This window comes from Megascapheus bottae, chromosome 37, assembly GCF_031878675.1.
Source record: "Megascapheus bottae isolate mThoBot1 chromosome 37, mThoBot2.hap1, whole genome shotgun sequence".
In the NCBI taxonomy this organism is placed as follows: domain Eukaryota; kingdom Metazoa; phylum Chordata; class Mammalia; order Rodentia; family Geomyidae; genus Megascapheus; species Megascapheus bottae.
In genome coordinates this window covers 1,382,655-1,405,212 of record NC_143545.1, presented here as the reverse complement: position 1 = coordinate 1,405,212, position 22,558 = coordinate 1,382,655, and the positions used below count along the sequence as shown (strand labels likewise).

Genomic DNA, 22,558 nt, shown 5'->3' with positions numbered 1-22,558 from the left:
GGGGAAGCTGCTGGGGGCTGGGGGCTGGTGGTCAGGGTGCTGGGTTCAAGGCCAGTCAGTCCCTGTGGCTCTCCCTTCCATCTCTTCCTTCCTGGCAGGGCTGGAGTTTGAGCTCAGGACCTCAAGCTTGCTTACTGAGCCATTCCCCCTCCCCAGGTTTTTTGTTAGCTTGATTATTATTATTATTATTATTATTATTATTATTAGCCAGTCCCAGGGCTTGAGTTCAGGGCCTAGGCACTGTCCTTGTGCTTTCCCCAAGCTTACTAGAGCTTTACCGCTTGAGCCACAGCACCACTGCTGGCTTTTCCTGCATATGTGGTATGGAGGACTCGAACCCGGGTCTTCGTGCATGCTAGGCAAGCACTCGACCACTAGGCCACGCTCCCGGCCTCACCGTTTAGTTATTTTTGTAGCTATGTCTTCCTGGCTTCCCGCAGGGCCAGCTTCAGACCCTTACCCTCCTTCCTCCCCCAGGACTGCACTGGCTGGCGGCCGTGCATCCATCTGCGTGGCTTGTTACTTCAGAAGGGGTCTTGGCCCCTCTCCTTCCCCACCTGAGAATCAATTTCCAAAATAACCCCGGGCCCTGGTGCTGCTTCCTGCACTTGCTTGTGTACGCTCACTGGCGGTGCTCTACCACTTGAACCACGCCTCCGCTCCTGCTGCAGTTTTGCTGGTCTTTTCTGGGCTGCGGGGGGCCGGCTTTCACCCTCAGTTCTCAGCCTCCTGAGTTAGGTGGGATGACAGGCGTGAGCGCCGGCGCCCGGCTCTGCCTTTGCAGTTGGGGCAAAGGTGGTTGGGCCAGTTGGTGAATGGCTGCAGGTTGTGCCAGGAGGAAGAGACAGCCAGCCTGGGGCCTTTCTCAAAGCCAAAGGCACCCCAAGGAGGACACGAGGTGACACTGGCTTCCCCCCACCTCCTCCCCAACCCTGCACAATGAATCCCCAGTGCGACCTTCCTCAGGCCTCCCTGCCAGCCTCAACCAGTCCTGGTCTGCTGGTTGCAGCCAGGGCCCAGACCGAAGGCTCTGAGGGATTAGGTGTGGGGGGAATCAAACAAAGCATGGGCCTCAAGGCTTGCTATTTGCTGTAGGCCTTTCCTTGGCCCCCCAAATTCACTGTTCAATGTAGATTCGCAAGCCTGTAATCTGTGTGTGTGTGTGTGTGTGTGTGTGTGTACACACGCCAGTCATGGGGCTTGAACTCAGGGCCTGGGCTCTGTCTTTTTTTTTTTACTTCATTTTTACTTTTTTGGGGGGCTGATTTAATTAGCAATCAGTCTCATGGACTTTCCTGCCTCGGCTGGCTTTGAACCGCCATCCTCGGATCTCAGCCTCCCTAGTAGCTGGGATGACAGAGGCGTGAGCCACAGGAAGCCCCTGGCCTTCTGTGTTCTGTGTGTGAGAGAGTCGTGGAGATCTCAGGGCGGGTTTCTCCTCCTCCTCCTCCTCCTCCTTTAAGATGAGTCTCCTTGGGCTCAGAGGAGAGAGGGCTAGAAAATCACCACGGGGCCAGCAGCGTGGTCTAGTGGTGGAGTGCTCGCCTAGCATGCACGAAGCCCTGGGTTCAATTCCTCAGTACACAGCAAAAGCCAGAAGTGGTGCTGAGGCTCAAGTGGTAGAGCTCTAGCCTTGAGAAAGCCCAAGGACAGTGCTCAGGCCCTGAGTTCAAGACCCAGGACTGGCAAAAAAAAAAAAATGGCCAGAGGTGATACGTTCTAGAATGTTCTGGAGAGCAAAGATACTAGGTCAGGCAGACGGCAAGGTGGTGGCGGGGAGGTAGGAGGTGGCGTGTTCGTGGCTTTTGTGGCCTCGGCCGTGAGCTTATACTGACCATAAAAGCTGGTGGTAAACGGCGTCTGTTTTTATTCATGCTTTATTTGCCTGCTTTGTTCCTGCAGAAGGTGGGCGCAGGGTCTGACGCCCTAGCCAAGCTGCAGTCGCCTCGGGTTCTAGAAGGTTCTGCCACGAGGGCCACAGAGCTGGGGACCATGACCGTGTGACATGCAGGTAGGAGCCCCACCGGGACCTCCCCGGGGATCGGGGACTTGGGGGGTCGGGATGGTTAGGGTGACTCTTGTCTTGGCTCCACTCAGCCACCTTCTCCCTGTCTTCTCACAGCCATGCTGGGGTTTGAACTCACAGCCTGGCGTTTGCTGGGATGATGGAAGGCTACAGTGTCACCCAGCACTCGGGGCACTGGCTGGGGTCCTATGCCTTGGGGGGGGACACAGAGTAAGACACAATAGGACCCCCGGAGTGGCTTCTGGCCCTCATGGCTGCCTGGCCACCAGCTGGCGTGTGTGGGGCAGGAAGGAAGCGGAGGCCAGGCTGTTATTACGCCATCATTCGCACCCACAACTCCCGGCGAGAGAGATGAGGTGACAGGGACTCCACCCTAGGGGGCAGGCAGGGCACCCCGAGAAAATGGCTTCCCTCCTCTCGTCTCTGAGAAGCCCAGATGGCCGGAGCCCCCCACCTTTGGGTCTCTTATATTTGGGGATTTTCTTTTTTCCTCTAGCTGTTTATTTTCATTTCTTCTCGCTCGGTCCCCTCTGCAGTGTGCTGTGGGGCAGTTCTTCCTCTGAGCTAACCACACACTGCCTGCAGGCTTGAGGGGGTGAGGGGGGACCCCAGCTTCTCCCTGGGGAGGCAAGGGAGATGCCTTGTTCCTGCTGATGGGTCTTCCAGTGGAATCTGTGTGTGTGTGTGTGTGTGTGTGTGTGTTGTGTGTGCATGCTCACTGTGTGAGCAGCGTGGTGGAGTTAAAGCAGTGGGGATGTGGGGCGAGTGTGTTACAGTGGCATGGCTTTCTTTAGCTGCTGAGGGGTGTTAGGACCTGGTGGGGGGCGTGTCACCCCACTTTCTTTCTCCTCTCCATATTTTCCTTCTCTTGTCACCCCACTTCTCACCCAGCCCTGGGTTCTGAACAGCTGGAGACCATGTGGACAGATGGGATGGCTGCCCCCAACGGCAGGGCAGGGTCCAGAGCCCCGGGTTCCAGCCAGGAGCTGGGGGGGAGCCAGGCCCCCCTGGAGGAGCCGGAGCTGCAGGAGGAGGAGGTCACACAGGCCCCTGGCCAGGACGCCATGCTGAGGAAGGCCCAGGAATTCTTCCAGACCTGTGACACGGAAGGCAAAGGCTTCATTTCCAGACAAGACCTGCAGGTGAGCTGGGCCTGCAGGAGGCGTGTGTGTGTGTGTGTGTGTGTATGTGTGTGCTGTTGTCTGGTCCTGAGACTTGAACTCAGGTGGGTGGATGGATAAACGGGTGGATGGATGGATAGATGGATAAATGGGTAGATGTATGTATGTATGTATGTATGTATATATGTATGGATAGGTGGATGGATGGATGGATGGTTGGATGGGTGGGTGGATGGGTAGGTAGATGGGTGGGTGGGTGGATGTATGGATAGATGGGTGGGTGGATGGATGGATGGATGGGTAGGTTGGATGGATGGATGGATGGATGGATGGATGGATGGATGGATGGATGGATGGATGGGTAGGTAGGTGGGTGGATGGATGGATAGATGGGTGGGTGGGTGGGTGGGTGGATGAATGGATGGATGGATGGATGGGTAGGTGGATGGATGGATGGATGGATGGATAGGTAGGTAGATAGATGGATGGATGGATGGATGGGTAGGTGGATGGATGGACGGACGGACGGACGGACCGATGGACGAATGGATGGGTGGATGGATGGGTGGATGGATGGACGGATGGGTGGATGGATGGATGCGTAGGTGGATGGGTGGATGGATGGATGGATGGGTAGGTGGATGGATGTATGGACGGGCGGATGTATGGATGGAAGGATGGATGGGTGGGTGGGTGGGTGGATGAATGGATGGGTGGGTGGGTGGGTGGGTGGATGGATGGATGGATGGATGAATGGGTAGGTAGATGGACTGACGGATGGATGGATGGATGGGTGGATGGATGGGTGGATGGACAGATGGGTGGATGGGTGGATGGATGGATGGATGGATGGGTGGATGGATGGATGGGTAGGTGGATGGATGGATGATAGATGGGTGGATGGATGGGTGGATGGATGGACAGATGGGTGGATGGATGGATGGATGGATGGATGGGTAGGTGGATGGATAGGTGGATGGATGGACAGATGGCAGATGGTAGACAAATGCAGATGATGGGTGGACAGGTGTGGGCAGATTGAGCATGCTCACTTGTTGTCCTAGGCATCAGTGCCTGTGTGTGGGGTCAGCGGGCAGTGGTGGCTCTCCCGGGTGGCCTGGTCACTGTGGATGGCTGTGTTTGCTCCTGGCTGTCGCCGAGCTGAGCCAGGCTGTAGACAGGGTTTTGGCGGAGGGCTCTGTGTCCCCCACCCCGGGGCAGTCAGTGCCCTAGCCAGCATGGTGTGTGCGCCTCCTTCCAGAGGCTTCACCAGGAGCTGCCGCTGAGCCTGGCGGAGCTGGAGGCTGTGTTCAGAGCCCTGGACGTGGACGGCGATGGCTTCCTAACCCCAGAGGAGTTCACGACCGGATTCAGTGAGTTCTGGGGGCACTGGGGACCCCCGGGGGCTGTGCCATGCTGTTCTCATGCCCTCAGCCTCTTCCGCTCAGCACCCTCTGTGCCCATACCCCCAAGGAGGGCAGGGGAGGAGGAGGAGGAAGAGGAGGAGGAGGAGGAGGATTGTAGAAAGGGTGGAGGAGGAGCAGGGAGGAGAGTGTGGCACCAGCCTTGAGTGGAAAAGCTCAGGGACATTGTTCAGGCCCCGCATTCAACCCCCAGCCCTGGAAAAGAACAAAAGCACTCCTCCTCCCACCATGAACTCTGGGGTGCAGCGTCCACAGACCTTTTCTCTAGTGGGGGGGTTCCCCTTCTTGCTTCTCAAATGACTCCTGGCCATGGAGAGAGCAGAGCCGGGCCTGCCCCAGGTCTGACCTGAATCCTCTGTGCCTCACACCTTCAGGTCACTTCTTCAGGCAGAATACGCTGAGCAGGGCAGGCAGTGGCGTCGGCCTGGGCCTGCTGCAAGAGGAGAGGGTGTACCAGTCCCCAGGAGACGGAGGGGACACGGGCCAGGATGAGGAAGCCCAGTTCCGAAGGCTGATGGACAAACTGGGAGCCCAGAAGCTTCTAGAAGAGTAAGCAAGAACAGGGATGTCCGCCACTCAGACAGGGGAGAAGTTCACCCACCCGACTCTCCGACAGTTGACTCGTGGCCTGGCATGGGGACTCACCCCCTAATCCTGGTGTATCAGGAGACTGAGGTCGGGAGGATTTAGGCTTGAGGTCAGCCTGACCACCATGGGTGGATGGATGGGTGGATGGATGGATGATGGACGGATGGATGGATGGATGGATGGATGGTGGATGGATGGATGGATGGATGGTGGGTGGATGGATGGATGGATGTGTGGATGAATGGGTGAGTGGATGGATGGATGGGTGGATGGATGGATGATGGATAGATGGGTGGATGGATGGATGGATGGATGATGGACAGATGGATGGATGGATGTATGGTGGATGGATGTATGGATGGGTAGATGTATGGATGAATGGGTGAGTGGATGGATGGATGGGTGGATGGATGGATGAATGGATAGATGGGTGGATGGACGGGTGGATGGATGGATGGATGATGGATAGATGGGTGGATGGATGGATGGATGGATGGATAGATGGGTGGATGGATGGATGAATGATGGATGAGTGGGTGGGTAGTTGGATGGATGGATGAATGGATGGGTGGATGGATGGGTAGATAAGTGGATAGGTGAATGGATGGATAAATGCATGGATGAATGTATGGGTGGATGAATGGCTAGATGGGTGGATGATGGATGGATGGACAGATGAAAGGATAGATGGGTAGATGATGGAAAGATGAATGAGTGGATGAATGTATGGATGGATGAATGGATAGATGGGTGCATGATAGATGGATGGGTGGATGGATGGATGGATGGATGGATGAATGGGTGGATGGATGGGTGGATGGATGGATGGATGGGTGGATGGACGGATAGGTTGGTAGATGGGTAGATGGGTGGACGGATGGATGGGTGGATGGTGGATGGGTGGATGGGTGGGTGGATGGATGGGTGTTTTGTGGGTAGGTGGGTGGTTGATAAATGGATAATTTAAATGTCTAGGTGGGTTTTCAGGTGGGATGGTTGCAGGGAGAATGTGATGAAGGAGGAGGGAGGGAGGGAAGGAGGGAGGGACAGAGGGAGGGAGGTGCCCTTGCTCACTAGAGGTGGGATTATTCCTTGCCTGGCTGCTGCCCCATGGTTCTGAGAGTCCTGGCTCTGTCCATCGTGACAGTCACACGTGAGCTCGTTTCTGAGCACAGCAGGAAGTGTGGCTCACTCAGTCCACCCCGGGTCTGACCCCGGACCCCGCAGGATCCCGGGAAGAGGCCTCAGTGTGGGAATCCCCCGGGATCGGGGCTCCGGTCTGGACATTCCCTCCCCCCACCCCCCAGAGCCTCCCAGGACCCCTTCCCTCCCCGCTCACATCGCCCCCTCCTCCCCCAGCGATGGGGGCCTCAGGCAGCTCTGGCTGCGGCTGAGGAGGGAGCCGCACTTGCTGTCCGGCTTGGAAGACTTCCTTTCCAGAATCTTCTCCCAGCTCCAGGAGGCCCAGGAGGAGAAGAGCGAGCTCGAGGGTGCCCTGCAGAGGTGAGGGCCGGCTTGGGGCGGCGGGGGGGCCCAGAATACAGCGTGTGCTTCCTGCCTGGTGCCGAACTCCAGGACTTTACAGCCAGGAACCTCTGCCAGCATTCACCGAGCACTTCCTGTCTCCGGGTGCTGTTCTAAGTACCCTTCACCTCTGCACCACTGCTGGTGTTTACTGAGCACTTAGTATATATGCCAGGGGCTTTTCTAAGCACCTCACCTGCAGCAGCCATGGTTCAAGTTCACTAAGCACCTACTCTCTCCCGGGTACTAGTCTAAGTACTTCGCAGACCTGGAGCTTTCTGAGTCTCGGGATAGGCTTCTGTGGTGGGGACATGTCACCGCCCCCCCCACCATAGTAGAGATGATGGTGAAGACGGCTGTGGGTCCGAGGCCAGCCTGTGGTCAGTCTCGGTGCTGGGCATAAAGCTGAAAACTGAGACTTGGTTCCACCCCCAGATGCATTGAGAGCCAGGTTCAAGCCTTAGGACAAGCAAAAAGAAAATAATAATAATAATTAATAATAATAATAACCACCAGCGTGGATCCCTCTGTGGCTCCGGGGCCTGTGTCCCGTCACCGTGGCCTGTGTGTCTCGTCAACATCGCAGCTCAGGGGGTGCAGCCATTTTGGGGGGGGGCATTGAGCCATGGGGCGGCAGCGGGGGGCCAGCTGGGTCTTGGTGTTGTCCCCACGAGCGCCCCTTGCCCACTGCAGGAAAATTGCTGCTTATGACGATGACATCCAGCAGCTGTATGAGGAGATGGAACAGCAGATTCAGAAGGAGCGGGAGCAGTTCCTCCTGAAGGTGAGTGCTCCCCTTTTCCCTGCCCCTGCTCCCACCTGGCCCCCTTCCTGGGCTCTGTTACTTTTGAAGAGGTTCATGCAGGGGCGGGGCGGGGGGGGGCTTCCATCTTCAGGACCCGTGGTGCTCCGGCTTTTGTAGGACACGGAGCGGTTCCAGGCCCGCAGCCAGGAGCTGGAAAGGCAGCTGCTGGATAAGGAGCAGGAGCTGGAGAGACTCAGAGAGAAACAGCACAGGGTGCGCGCTTGTGGTGTCCTCCCCCTCCTCTTCCTTCCACCCTCTTCTCCCTCTCCTTCCCTCTTTGATGGTGCCGTCTCATCTGCACTTAAGGTCCTATGCCTGGCGCTTTACCCCTTGAGTCAGGCTCCCAGCTGGGCTTTTTGCTGTTTTGCTGACTGATTAGAGATGGGACTTTCCATGGATGTTTCTGATCTGTGTGTGTGTGTACAGAGGAGCTGGAGGGGGGGTTGGGTGACCCCTGTTAGTCTCTGTCCCTCCAGGCAGGGCCGCCAGCCTGGCGACAGTGACTCTCCCTCCTGTGTCTCCAGTTGGAAGGCCAGTGTGCTGCCCTGCAGAGCGACAGCCATGAGCGCAGCACGGAAAATGCCAGGCTGAAGCTGAGCAACCAGGAGCTGGCGCAGGAGCTGGACAGGACCGGTCGGGAGCTGCTGGAGGCGCAGACGCAGCTGGAGAGCCTGCAGCAGGAGGCCTGCCAGCTTCACCGGGAGAAGGACATGTAAGTCCTGCCATCGGTCCTCCACTCTCCAGCCTCCACCATCCGCAGGGCCCCTCGGACCTGGGGAGAAGGGAATTCGGGAATGAGACGCCTCCAGACTCGGCGGCTCCCGTCTGGCATCCCAGCTGTGGCTGAGATCCGAGGATCCCAGTTCAAAGCCAGCCCGGGGCAGGCAAGTCTGTGAGACTCTCAACGCCAACTCACCAACCAGCAAAAAGCCAGATGTGAAGCTGTGGCACCGAGTGCCAGCCTGGAGCCAAAAAGCTCGGGGAGAGTGCTCGGGCTCTGAGTTCAAGCCCCCTGTACTGGTACACACACACACACACACACACACACACACACACACACACACACACACACACACTCACACTCACACGAAAGAGAAACGCCTTTCTCTTTCTTTCTTTTTTTTTTTTTTTTTTTTTTTTTTTTTGCCAGTCCTGGGCTTGAGCTCAGGGCCTGAGCACTGTCCTTGGACTTTCTCAAGGCTAGAGCTCTACCACTTGAGCCTCAGCACCACTTCCAGCTTTTTTCTATGTATGTGGTACCGAGGAATTGAACCCGGGTCTTCATGCATGCTAGGCAAGCACTTTAACCACTAGGCCAAACTCCCGGCCCGCCTTTCTCTTTCTTAAACAGTATAAAGCCAAATATATTGAACACCAAGAAACAATATACAGAGGGATGTTTGTATGTCTGCACAGATGTAAACGAGCAGATGTGCATGCAGATGAGTATTTCCAGGGCATGCATTTGCATGTGTGCATGTGTGTTCTCACACATATGCACGCGTTTGCATGGGCATGAGGTTGCAACCCACTTTTGCACGTCCATGCCACGGGATTGCATCCACGTCTGCGTATGCGTGTGCGTGCATGCGCTCGTCTGGGGTGGTGTCTACACCTCCTGGGATGGGGCCTGCTGCTTTCATGGAGCCCCAACTGTGGCTCTGTGGGGGGCCATGTGCTGCTGTGCCCAGAGAGGTCAACACCAGAGCTGACTGGACGGCCAGGCCCGAGGGACAGGGACAGAGGCAGAACTGGGCCACAAGAGGGACTGAGGAGAGTGGAGAACCTGCTCTGATCAGAGGCCCCCAGCCTCGAGCTGTTCTTGGCACAATCTCGCCCCCCCCTTAATCTGGAAGTCCAGGGCCTTGAACTCACTGCAGACCCCAAGCTCTGCCCCAGAGCCTCTTGCACCCCCCTTATCTCCAGCTCCCTTCCAGGACCACTTGGCACTCCGCTCAAGCTCTGGTCCCCCAGGCCTCGTCAGTCCCCTCTGTTGCATTTTTATTCCCTTTTGTCCTTGTCTTTGACATCTCCTTCCTTCCTTCCTCCCTTCCTTCCTTCCTTCCTTCCTTCCTTCCTTCCTTCCTTCCTTCCTTCCTTCCTTCCTCCCCTCCTTCCTCCCTCCTTTTCTTCCTTTCAGTACAGCAGTGGCCAATGGCCCCGAGCCCGTCTTCCAGGCTGTTCAGGGAGGCGATCCTCCTGTTCTGCGCTGTCCCCAGGGCCCGGTGGCCTCTCCTCTGTCCTCACGGCGTGTCCACTCCCCGCAGGGAAGTGTACCGTGTGACCGAGAGCCTGCAGCGGGAGAAGTCAGGCCTCCTGAAGCAGCTGGACTTCCTGAGGTGAGTGGTGTGGGGAGGCACCTGAGACCCTCCCCTGCCCACCCCTGCCCTCCCCTGCCCTCCCCTGCCCTGCCCTGCCTGTCCCTGGGGCCCAGTGGCTCTGGGGTCCGCCCGTAGCCCCTGCCTGACCAGCCACCCTCTTTTGTGCAGGGAAAGGAACAAGCACCTTCGGGACGAGCGGGATGCACATGTGCAGGTAACACGCGTGTGCGGGTGGACGGCCAGCAGCCTGGGCCTCCAGAGCGCTGGGGAGAAGAATGATGGTGATGCCCGCCAGGGGGCACCCGAGACTCGTCCTTGTCACCGGCTCCTCATCCTCTCCCCCTCCCTCTCTTCTTCCTTCCCTCCCTCCCTCTCTCTTCTCCCTCTCTCCCGCTCTCCCCCTCTCTCCCTCCCTTTCCCTCTCTCCATCTCTTCCTCCCTCCCTCCCTCTCTCTCTCTTCCCCTCCCCACCCCATGCCAGAACTGAAGCTTCAGCTTTCAACCCAGAACCTGCCCACTGCTCTTTAGCTCGATCCGGCGCTCTACCACTTGAGCCACAGCACCACTTCCAGTTTTCTGGTGGTTCACTGGAGATCAGAGTCTCAGGCACCTTCCTGCCCGGGCTGGCTTTGAACCTCGACCCTCAGTTCTCAGCCTCCTGGGTAGCCTGGTTGACAGGCGTGAGCCGCCAATTATGATGCTCGGGCGATCTATCCATTTCCACGGAAGAGCTGAGACGTCGCAGCCTGAGTGTGGGGCGAACCATCTAGAAGAGCATGATTTAAATGCAGCCGCTCAGGAGGCAGAGATCTGAGGATCGCGGTTCAAAGCCAGCCGGGGCAGGAAAGTCCGTGAGACTCTGATCTCCAGTGAACCACCAGAAAACTGGGAGCGGTGCTGTGGCTCACGTGGTAGAGCGCCAGCCTTGAGCTGAAGAGCTCAGGGACAGCGCCCGGGCCCTGAGTTCAAGTCCCACGACTGACCCCCCAATAAAGATAGAAGATCCAGTCCTTTTCTGCCCAGTGCTCACTGCCCCGGGCGCTGTCTCTCCAGAGGGACGAGGCGTCCAGGGCAAAGGTGGCAGCGGTGTCCAGGGCCGGCTGGAAGCAGAGGTCCGGCTCGGTGATCGGCAAATACCTGGAAGTCAGGGGGCTCCTGAGGAGGTAGGCCGCCGCCGCCCCGTCCCCCGCCATTCTCCCTCACCATAGGGAGCGGGCGCTGCCGCCGCGCTCTGCACACGGGTGGGCAGGTGTGCGGTGAGGGCCTGGAGCCCAGCCGGGTCACACAGATGCCGGATGGCCCAGGGCTGGGGGTCCAGGGCCTGCTGGGGGGACCAGGGCCGGCTGGGTCCATTCTCACCCATCGCCAGCGCCTTCAGCCGGGCACTGTCCGTGTTGTCCGGCCCGCAGCCAGTCAGAGGAGGACGAGGATGTGTTCGGCCTGCAGTCCCGGAGACGAAGCTCTCTGGGCCTGAGTGGACTTGGGGTTACAGAGGAAGAGCTGGGGCCCCGGGAGAGGGAGGCCGGGGGCCCGCCACCCCGAAAGCCCCTGGGCAGGATCATCTCCATCGAGGAAGACCCCCTACCCCAGCTCCTGGAAGGAGGCTTTGCGCAGCTGAGCCAATGTGCCGAGGAGGAGGAGGAGGAAGAGGAGAAAGAGGAGGCTCCTGGCCTCATGGGGTCACCCCGGGCCCAGCCTGTGGGGAAAGAAGCCCTCAGTAAGGTAAGCACCCAGCCCAGCTTGGTCCCCCCAATCCCATCCCCCAACCCTTGTGACCTGTCCCTTACCTGGGAGCCCAGGACCCCCACGGGGCCCTCACTTCCCCCATCCAAGAGTTTACTGAGCACCTACTTAGCGCCCACTCTCTGCGAGGTCCCAGCCTAAAGCACCCACTGCTCAATCAACTTCACCAAGACTCCATCTCAACCCAACAAGCTGGGGTCTCGGTGGTGATTACATAATCCCGCCTGCCGGCGAGGGAAGCACAAATAAAAGATGGTGATAGAAGTTGGTTGGAGGAGAGGAGGAGTCCCTCAAGATCCTACCCGAAAAACATCCATAGCAAAAATAGCGGGAGGCGTGGTGTCAGCGGTAGAGCGCCTGCCTAGCTAAGCTCGAGGACCTGGGTTCAAAACCCAGGAGGCACAGAAAACGAGCCGGTGGGCTAGCAGGGTGCGAGAAGGAGAGAAGGAGACGCCATGAATGGGGCCTCAGAGCTAGGCAAGGTCCCCTACCATTTGAACTTCCTGCCTTTTTTGGGGGGGGAGGGGGCTTTACTTTTCAGATAGGGCCTGGGTTTGGGCATCTGGTGCTACAGGGATGTCACCCCATAGCTGCCATTTCTTTACTTACCCACTTCTAGTGTCCTGAACCCAGGAGCTAGCCTTACCACTGAGGCACTCCGTCAGGCATTATTATTATTATTATTATTATTATTATTATTATTAATGTGTGTTAGTTGCTTTCAAAATAACGTCTTAGTTTTTATGACCGGGCATTTCAGGATTGCAGTCCTCCTATTTGTGCCTAGCTGAGAAAGAATGAAGACAGCCAGGCAGGAGGCTTCATTTTGCTTGGGGGGAGGGGAGGGCGTGGGAATCTAGGGTTTTCCCTGCGTCATTTTAAACCCCTGCTTCTGACTCGGGGTTCCCTCCTCTGCACTGAGGGGGATCGCTTCCCCCCACCATGCGGTGTGTGGGGGCTGGCGGCCGTTGGAGGGTCAAATGTCAGGACACCCGCTGAGCGGAGGCAAGGGCCTGAGTTCAAATCCCAGGACCACGGACTGAGACATGATCTGTGGCTTTTGCCCGTGGGACTTGAGCGCCTCTGCCACGCGATTATAGGATTTGCTCCTTAAGGGACTGCGGTGGGGGTGGAGGGGGGCTGGGGGGGACGGCAGGGGGGAGCAGGCGTGGGGGGGTGGAGAGCTCCTTGGAGCCATGACTTTCCAGTAAGCAGCCAGAAAAGAACCCAAGCCTGGCACCCCCCGTCCCCGCCATGTCCCTGGCGGCCTGGCGCTCTCAGATCTCCTCCGGCCACCTCGCTCCCTGGGGGCCCAGGCTCCCCCTTCCTTCCCACCCCCCACTGGGGACCCTGAGGGGGGTCGTGGTGGTGTCATCGTGGGGCCCGGCGGCTGGCTGGACTGTCCCGTGTGCAGGACGAGCGGCCGCCCGGGGCTCCGGACCGGCTCTTCAAGGTGGTTCTGGTGGGCGACTCGGCCGTGGGCAAGACGTCCCTGCTGCAGACGCTGTGCCAGCAGCGCTGCGCGCCCGGTGTGGCCGCCACCGTGGGTGAGGCCGGGCCCCCCTCCCTCCACAGCCCCTCCACCCCATAACCCCCTGCTCCCCTGGAATCGAGCCAGCTCCTCCAGAGACCCCTTCCTCCTCCTCCTCCTGCTCCTCCTCCTCCCCTTCCCCTTCCTCCTCCTCCTCCTCTTCCTCCTCCTCCTCCTCCTCCTGTTCCTCCTCCTCCTCCTCCTCTTCCTCTTCCTCGTGCTCTTCCTCCTCCTCCTGCTCTTCCTCCTCCCCTTCTCCTTCCTCCTCCTCCTCTTCCTCCTCCTCCTCCTCTTCCTCCTCCTCCTTCTCTTCCTGTTCCTCCTCCTCCTCCTCTTCCTCCTCCTCCTCCTCCTGTTCCTCCTCCTCCTCCTCTTCCTCCTCCTCCTCCTGCTCTTCCTCCTCTTCTCCTCCTCTTCCTCCTCCTCCTGCTCTTCCTCCTCCTCTTCCTCCTCCCCTCCCTTCCTCCTCTTCCTCCTCCTCTTCCTCCTTCCCCTCTTCCTCCTCTTCCTCCTCTTCCTCCTCCTCTTCCTCCTCCTCTTCCTCCTCCCCTCCCTTCCTCCTCTTCCTCCTCCCCCTCTTCCTCCTCCCCCTCTTCCTCCTCCCCTTCTTCCTCCTCCTCCTCTTCCTCCTCCTCTTCCTCCTCCTCTTCCTCCTCCCCTCCCTTCCTCCTCTTCCTCCTCCTCCTCTTCCTCCTTCCCCTCTTCCTCCTCTTCCTCCTCTTCCTCTTCCTCCTCCCCCTCTTCCTCCTCCCCTTCTTCCTCCTCCTCCTCTTCCTCCTCCTCTTTCTCCTCCTCTTCCTCCTCCTCCTGCTCTTCCTCCTCCTCTTCCTCCTCCCCCTCCCTTCCTCCTCTTCCTCCTCCTCCTCTTCCTCCTCCTCCTCTTCCTCCTTCCCCTCTTCCTCCTCCTCCTCTTCCTCCTCCCTATCCTCCTCCTCCTCCCCATCCTCCTCCTCTCCCTCCTCCGCACCCCTTCTGCTTGGTTGGTAGAACTCTTAAAGCATGGCCGTCCCACAATCCCATGGAGACGCGTGTGTTTCTTAAGGAATCTGTGAGAGGATTTTAGCCACCACGGGAGTTGTGAGCAGGGGAGGGGTGAATGGAGAAAGCAGAGGAGGAGGGAGGAAGGGAGAGGGAGGGAGGGAGGGAGGGAGGGAGGGAGGGAGGGGAAGAGGAAGGATTGAATTTGAGAACAGTCTTCTTTTTTTTTCTTCCCCAAATAAGGAAGTAAATCCACGACTAACAGCCATCATGTTTGCACTGCGCATTGCGGGGTGTGTGTGCGCGTGTGTGTGTGTGTGTGTGTGTGTGTGTGTGTGTGTGTGTGTGTGTGTGCCTGTGAGATCCGACTCTGTCTTTGCTCAGCACCCTGAGGTAGTAAAGGAGCTTGGGTGCCCTGATCGGACTCAGAGAGACTCCCTGTCCAGTGCTCCACCCATCTGGAGTTCTGCCTCTGGGAGGCAGGGAGGGAGGGAGGGAGGGAGGGAGAGGAGGGTGGCCCCTGCTCCTGGACGGCTGTGGGGCGACACTGATGGGCTCCCTCTGTGGCTCAGGCATCGATTACCGCGTGAAGACCCTGTCCGTGGACGGCTCGCGCGTGGCCCTGCAGCTGTGGGACACGGCGGGGCAGGAGCGGTGAGGAGAGGCCCCCGTGGGCCCCTGCGTGTGGAGGGGGGGCTGGCGTCCCCGGGGTGCTGACGGTCCCCCCTCCACCCCGGGGCAGGTACCGCTGTGTCACCCGGCAGTTTTTCAGGAAGGCCGACGGCGTGGTGGTCGTGTACGACCTCACGGCCCAGCGCTCCTTCCTGTCCGTGCGCCAGTGGCTGAGCGGCGTGGAGGTGAGCGTGGACGTGGGGTTCCCCCCGGGGTCCCCCACGTTTTCCTTCCTGTCCTCCCCCACCCACCCCCTGGGGGATTCCATGTGTCCCCGCCACACGCCACCAGCCCAGGTCACTCAAGAGGCTGAGAACTGAGGATCGGGGTTCAAAGCCAGCCTGGGCAGGAAAGTCCATGAGCCTCTCAGCTCTAATCACACACACACCCACCCTGCAAGTGGAGCTCTGGCTCAAAGTGCTAGCCTTGAACCAAAAAGAGCTCAGGGACTGGGCCTAGGTCCCTGAGTTCAAACCCCAGGATGGGCAAAAAGAAATGAGAATGAGTCTGCCTTCCCGGGTGTTGATAGGTGCTCGCTCTTCCCCCCCCCCCCCCGCTCTCTCTCTCACTCTCTCTCCCTTCCCTGGTGACAATCTACAGGGTAAAAAAAAAAAAAAAAGCAAAAAATAGCAGTTTGATTTTTTTTTTTCTTTTCTCCCCCTCGTTCCAAGTTGAGCCTGAAGTGCTGGCAGTTTAAACCGAGCGACATAAATAAATCTTGTGTTGACTCATTGTTCCGAGGACGACGGACGAATATGGCACCCCCAAGATATAATTTCACAGTCCTTTTGCTTTTTTTTTTTCTTCACCCTTAGCATAACAGCGTGTGCTAATGTGCCGAGGAGGGGAAAATGTTTTTGTTGTTGTTGATCACAGAAGGGTAAGCACTCTCCCAGCTGCGTGCACTTCTGTGCCTCCCAGCCAACGGATAGTAACACACATACACACACACACACACACACACACGCACACACGCACAGGCACGCACGCACACACGCACCCAAGCACACGTGCCGGAACGCCAGCCCCCTGTCACGGGCTGATATGACAGCCTTGTTATTCAAAGTAGCTCATGGCTCATCTTTCTAATTCCAACAGACTCCAGAGAGAGGCAGCTGACAGGATTAAAGGCAACTTTCCTTCCTGGACAGGCCTGGGTGAAAGGCCTTCTCTCAAGGCCTAGCCCCAGGTCCCCACGAGATTGATTCATTTATTTTTTTTAATCAAGTTTAGGTGGATGACTCCAGAGGCTTAAAATATTGTTATTTTGTTGGTGACAGTCATGGGGCTTGAACTCAGACCCTGGGCGCTGTCCCTGAGTTCAAACCTAGTGCTTTAGCATCTTGAGCCACAGCACCACTTCTGATTTTCTGGTGGTTCATTGGAGATTAGAGTCTCAGGGACTTTCCTGCCCAGGCTGGTTGGTGCTGGTGACTCCCGCCTGGTATCCTAGCAGCCACCTCAGGAAGGTGAGATCCAGAGGGTCATGGTTCAAAGTCAGCCTGAGCACAAAAGTCTGTGGGAGACTCTGAAAATGACTGGCAAAAGGCTAGGCTGGAGGCTTGGCTCAAGTGGTAGAGCACCAGCCAAAAGAGCACGAGGACTTGGGTTCAAACCCCAGGACCAGCAAAACAACAATAACAAATAGTGTTTTGTGTTTTCAAGAAAAGACCTACCTCATTTTGCGTGCTCAGAGGCAGGCCAGGGTCCTGGATGTGCGCGTGTGTGTGTGTGTGCGTGTCGGGGGAGGACTGAGCTGTCCAAAGCGGTTGTGTAAGAAGCACGCGTGGAAGAGCGATCACAGCGCCAGCTGGGCGCCCGCCTTTCTCTCTTACTCCTTTTTATATCTAGGAATTGATCTAAAAAGAGACAGGACCAGCCTTCTTTCCTGGCAGGAATGTGGGGCTCGGGACGTCCCCTCCCCCTGCTTTCCCCCCCAGCCCTTGGCCGATCAGGAAGACACCAGCCATCGCCAGGTCCCCAGGAGAACAAAACCCAGCTCCAATTCTACCCTGAGCGTTCGGCTCTGGCGTCCCACAAGCCCTTCACTAATTCATCACACATAAGTCTACAATTCTCCCCCTCCTGCTCTTTTTCTTTTTCCTTCCTTCTTTCTTTTTTTCTATCTTTCTTGCCTTCCCGGGACTTGAACTCAGGGCCTGTCCTTGGGCCCTCTGAAGGCTAGAGCTCCACTATTTGAGCCACAGCACCACTTCTGGCTTTTTCTGCATATGTGGTGTGGAGAAATCAATCCCAGGGCTTCATGAGCGCTAGGTGAACGCTCTACCATTAGACCACGCTCCCAGCCCTCTTTTTATTTATTTTATCTATTTATTATTGCCGGTCCTGGGGTTTGAACTTGGGGCCTGGGCGCTGTCCCTGAGCTCTTCAGCTCAAGGCTGGCCCTCTACCACTTGAGCCACAGCCCCACTTCTGATTTTCTGGTGGTTTCTTGGAGGTCGGAGTCTCATGGACTTTCCTGGCTGGGCTGGCTTTGAACCGAGGTCTTCGGATCTCAGCCTCGGGAGCAGCTGGGAGGACAGGCGTGAGCAGTTCTGTTTCATAGGACATTCAGTAGCAGAGAAGGAAGTAGCAGCTGCTCACAGCCATCATTTATGGGGTTCTGTGGGTGCAGTGGGAGATTTCCAGGGTGAGGGGGGGAGACACTTCTAATCCCAGCAAGCACAGAGCGGCTCCAGGCCTAACTGCCCGTCTGTTCTGGCTCCTTCCAGTTCATCAGGTAGTCTAACCACTTAGGAATGCCCCTGGGCTAGCCAGAGACCCTATGTGTCTGTTGTCCCCAGAACAGCCAAGCCCCAAGAGAGCTGTGAAGAGAGGGGGTAGAAGGTACATGGAGGCAGGCCTCCGTGCCGTGGGGTAAACTGAGGCCGGCAGTCATGGCCGCTGGCCTGTCTTACAGGATGCCGTCGGAGGCCGCGTTCCTGTGCTGCTCTTGGCCAACAAACTGGACCAGGAGAAGGAGCGAGAAGTCCCTCGGGGCCATGGGGAGAAGCTGGCCAAGGTAAAACAAACAAACAAACAAACAAACACCCGGCCCTTCCAGATGGGGCCGAAAACCCAGTGGAGATTTCTAGAAGCAATGAGGAAATGAGTTTGGGGGAGGGCAGGTGTGAAAGGAACCTCAATTCTAAATTCGTGTGTGTGTGTGTGTGTGTGTGTGTGTGTGTGTGTGTGTGTGTGGTCAGCTCCTGGGGGCAGAGGACGTGGCCTTCAGTGTGTCCTCTGTGTCCTGATCTAGGAGAAGAACCTGATCTTCTACGAGTGCAGTGCCTATTCAGGCCATAACACCACCGAGTCGCTGCTTCACCTGGCCAGGTAGGGGACCCCCCACCCCAGCCCCCACCCCTGAGGGTGAAGGAGGCCTCTTGTCCACCCGAGCCAGGCCTGAAAGAATGCCTGAGCCCTCCCCTCGAGCCCAGGCCACAGTCCAGGAACAGTGGCTGAAAGGATGGGTCACAGAGAGATTTCTAACTAAGGTCCAAGGTTTTCCCTGCCCGCACCAAAAATTACGAAAACAAGACCGCACCGGAGAGCCTTTGATAATACTGAGAAACACACCCACTCGTGCATCCACTTATTCATCCATCCACCCATCCACTCACCCATTGGTCTGTCCATCCATCCCTCCATTTACCCATCTTCTCATCCATCCATCCATCCATCCTTCCTTCCTTCCTTCCATCCATCCATCCTTACTTCCTTCCACCCATCCATCCTTCCATCCATCTATCCATCCATCCACCCATCCATCCACCCATCCATCCTTCCTTCCTTCCTTCCACCCATCCATCCTTCCATCTATCCATCCTTCCATCCATCCATCCACCCATCCATCCTTCCTTCCTCCCATCCATCCTTCCATCTATCCATCTATCCATCCACCCACCCATCCATCCTTCCTTCCTCCCATCCACCCTTCCTTCCTTCCTTCCTTCCTTCCATCTCTCCATCCATCCATTCATCCATCCATCCATCCTTCCTTCCTTCCATCTATCCATCTCTCCATCCATCTATCCATCCTTCCTTCCATCCATCCTTCCTTCCTTCCTTCCATCCATCCATCCATCTATCCATCCATCCACCCATCCATCTACCCATCCATCCACCCATCCATCCTTCCTTCCTTCCTCCCATCCATCCTTCCATCTATCCATCTATCCATCCATCCACCCATCCATCCTTCCTTCCTCCCATCCACCCTTCCTTCCTTCCTTCCATCTATCCATCCTTCCATCCATCCATCCTTCCTTCCTTCCTCCCATCCATCCTTCCATCTATCCATCTATCCATCCATCCACCCATCCATCCTTCCTTCCTCCCATCCACCCTTCCTTCCTTCCTTCCATCTATCCATCCTTCCATCATCCATCCTTCCTTCCTTCCTCCCATCCATCCTTCCATCTATCCATCCATCCACCCATCCATCCTTCCTTCCTCCCATCCACCCTTCCTTCCTTCCTTCCTTCCTTCCATCTATCCATCCTTCCATCCATCCATCCTTCCTTCCTTTCTCCCATCCATCCTTCCATCTATCCATCTATCCATCCATCCACCCATCCATCCTTCCTTCCTCCCATCCACCCTTCCTTCCTTCCTTCCATCTATCCATCCTTCCATCCATCCATCCTTCCTTCCTTCCATCTATCCATCTCTCCATCCATCCATCCATCCATCCTTCCTTCCTTCCATCCATCCATCCATCCTTCCTTCCTCCCATCCACCCTTCCTTCCTTCCTTCCTTCCTTCCATCTATCCATCCTTCCATCCATCCATCCTTCCTTCCTTCCATCTATCCATCTCTCCATCCATCCATCCATCCATCCATCCTTCCTTCCTCCCATCCACCCTTCCTTCCTTCCTTCCTTCCATCTATCCATCCTTCCATCCATCCATCCTTCCTTCCTTCCATCTATCCATCTCTCCATCCATCTATCTATCCATCCATCCTTCCTTCCTTCCATCCATCCATCCTTCCTTCCTTCCTTCCATCCATCCATCCTTCCTCCATCTATTCATCCATCCACCGATCCATCTACCCATCCATCCACCCATCCATCCACCCATCCATCCTTCCTTCCTTCCTTCCACCCATCCATCCTTCCATCTATCCATCCTTCCATCCATCCATCCACCGATCCATCTACCCATCCATCCACCCATCCATCCACCCATCCATCCTTCCTTCCTTCCTTCCTTCCTTCCTTCCACCCATCCATCCTTCCATCTATCCATCCTTCCATCCATCCATCTACCCATCCATCCTTCCTTCCTTCCTTCCATCCATCCTTCCATCTATCCATCTATCCATCCATCCACCCATCCATCCTTCCTTCCTCCCATCCACCCTTCCTTCCTTCCTTCCTTCCATCTATCCATCCTTCCATCCATCCATCCTTCCTTCCTTCCATCTATCCATCTCTCCATCCATCCATCCATCCATCCATCCATCCATCCATCCATCCACTCATCCACTTGAATAGCACCATCATATGAGGGTAGAATCCTCACATGAGGCTTCTTTGCATTAAAAATCCAGAACAATGGATGGATTCCTCTATGCGCTGAGGAGGTGGCATGCCGTGGCGAGTCTCAGCCACACTCTTAAGAGACTGTTGTTGCTTGCTTTTTCTTCCTCTTTTTGTTTCTTCTGGTGATCCTGGAACTTGAACTCAGGGCCTGGGCGCTGTCCCTGAGGAGTTTTTTGTTGTTGTTGTTCAAGGCTGGTGCTTTACCACTTGAGCCACAGCTCCACTTGCAGTTTTCTGGTGGATCACTGGAGATCAGAGTTTCCTGGACTCTCCTTCCCAGGGCTGGGGTGAAGGACTCGTGAGGGCTTCCTGGAGGAGGCATTGTGTTGACGGCAGCTGCTCTGCCTTGTCTCCCTTCTCGCGATCAGGGTCCTCAAGGAACAGGAAGACTTGGTGAAAGAGGACACCGTTAAAGTCGCCTCCTCTGCCAAGAAGAAAGCCTGCTGTGCCTGACGGCTGTGTGTGGGGGTGACGCCCCCACGAGCCTGGCAGAGCCCCCAACATCATCAACCTTGACAGCAACCCCCCCCCACTGGATCCTCTTAGAATCTGGTCCTTTCTCTCCCTTTCTTCCCTGCCCCCCCCCAGCCTACTTTCCGGGGTTGTGGGAGGTGGGGGGGGAGAAACAGATGGGCTTTTCCAGAAAAGCCACCATGTGCCTTCTCCACACCCTTCTCCCCTCCCCTTCCCTGGGGAAATCTGTGTGCCGCCGTTGCTACAGCAACCACAGGGGTGGGTTGGAGGGGGGGCGGCTAGCTTGAAACCCAGGGGCCACAGGGACCAGTGGTGGCCTGAGCACACACCGCTCTAGTCATCCCTCGGCTGGGTGTAGGCTCCACGCACTTGAGACAACCCAGGTATTGTGGGGTACCACATCCATCCTGAGCCCCCCCAGCGGTTGTCCCCATCTTGGGGGGGTAGTTCTCTGCCTTGGGGGGTCCCTCATTCCCACGGCCACCCCACCTCCCGCAAGACCAGGTCACGCCCGAGTACTCCCTGCTTTGTTGTGACCTCAGGGTGAGAGGAGGAGGAGGGGGCTGGAAGACACCCTGGGCTCGGGAGGCTGAGATCTGAGGATCGTGGTTCAAAGCCAGCACGGGCAGGAAAGTCCGTGAGCCTCTGGTCTCCAACCACCAGAAAAACCACAAGTGGAGCTGTGGCTCAAGTGGTAGAGCGCCAGCCTTGAGTAAAAGAAGCTCCGGGACCCTGACTTTCAGTGCCATGACTGACAGAAAGAAAAAGAATGTCTGTCCAGACATCTTGGCGCAGGATGGCCCCATAATGCGAAGCACTCAGAATCCCACGGGCACAGGATGGGACAGACATTTTCTCCTGGAAAATGGGCCCTGGGTTCTCCCACAGCCTCCTTACAGGCAGAGCCCCCGCCCCAAGAGTCATAGGTGAATGTGGGCCCCTTCTCGGCAGACATCTCCCCATCCCATAAGGTGAGAGACACCCCAGCCCTGCCCTGGGACCCTGCCCTGGGACCCCCCACCTTGGCTGGTTTCAAGTATTCAGGAAGGACTGTGTGCAAAGGACTCTGCCCGGTACAGGACCACCTGGTGTTCGGGTGTTAGGAAACTGGGCTGCATCTGGAGACAGGGCTAAGCTCCTGCTAGGCTGATTTGCCTCCCTTCCAGTTCTTCCCTGTGGTCTGCCCAGAACTGATCCACCCACCACTTGGCACGGCTCTGTGGCCCGGCCGTCTTTCTGCCCAGTGCTGGGCTCCGAGTTGTTGACACGCCACCAGTCCACCTGGTCTTTTTCGATCAGTGTTTAGTTGTGGCGCTTGATGGTGGGTCGTTCTCTGAAAGCCACTTTTTGTTGTTATTTGCCCCACTCTCGGCCTTTCCACCGAGAGAGTCGAATCTGCTGGCGTGGCGTTTCGCGCTGTTGGTAAGGTGGGCTTCAGGCTGGCTCTTTCATCCCTTCTCTCTGCATGGCCTCCATCTTACAGCAGTCTGTTCTAGCCCTGCCTCCTTCCTGGCCCAACAGATATTTCCCAGTGTGTGTGTGTGTGTGTGTGTGTGTGTGTGTGTGTGTCTGTGTGCCTGTCATTCCCAGCACTCTTAATTTAGTTATTATCTATTTGGGACTATTTGGGATCAGTTTTCTGGGTGGTTGCCTTAGCAACTGCCATTCATATCTCAATCTGTAGCCATCTGTTCAATAATAACTTTTAATTTTCATGGTATAGGAAAACACGGGGTCTGTACCATTCCTTTCTCCTCCCCCCCCCACTCTGTGATTGTTTTCTTAAAAAACTTTTTTTTTTG

General features: G+C 56.7%; 1 protein-coding gene across 1 annotated transcript; it reads left to right on the top strand.

The window, feature by feature from the left end:
* Positions 1 to 1,907: 1,907 nt before the first annotated feature.
* Positions 1,908 to 22,372, top strand: Cracr2a (calcium release activated channel regulator 2A). The gene is made up of 18 exons (XM_090325335.1): positions 1,908 to 2,011; positions 2,918 to 3,168; positions 4,409 to 4,520; positions 4,946 to 5,120; positions 6,519 to 6,662; positions 7,377 to 7,467; positions 7,606 to 7,701; positions 8,013 to 8,200; positions 9,756 to 9,827; positions 9,978 to 10,023; positions 10,863 to 10,972; positions 11,219 to 11,531; positions 12,967 to 13,099; positions 14,634 to 14,715; positions 14,804 to 14,918; positions 17,654 to 17,755; positions 17,993 to 18,069; positions 20,651 to 22,372. Exons 2-18 carry the CDS (start codon positions 2,944 to 2,946, stop codon positions 20,733 to 20,735), a joined length of 2,166 nt encoding a protein of 721 aa, XP_090181461.1. The 5' UTR covers positions 1,908 to 2,011; positions 2,918 to 2,943; the 3' UTR covers positions 20,736 to 22,372.
* The last annotated feature ends 186 nt before the right edge of the window (positions 22,373 to 22,558 follow it).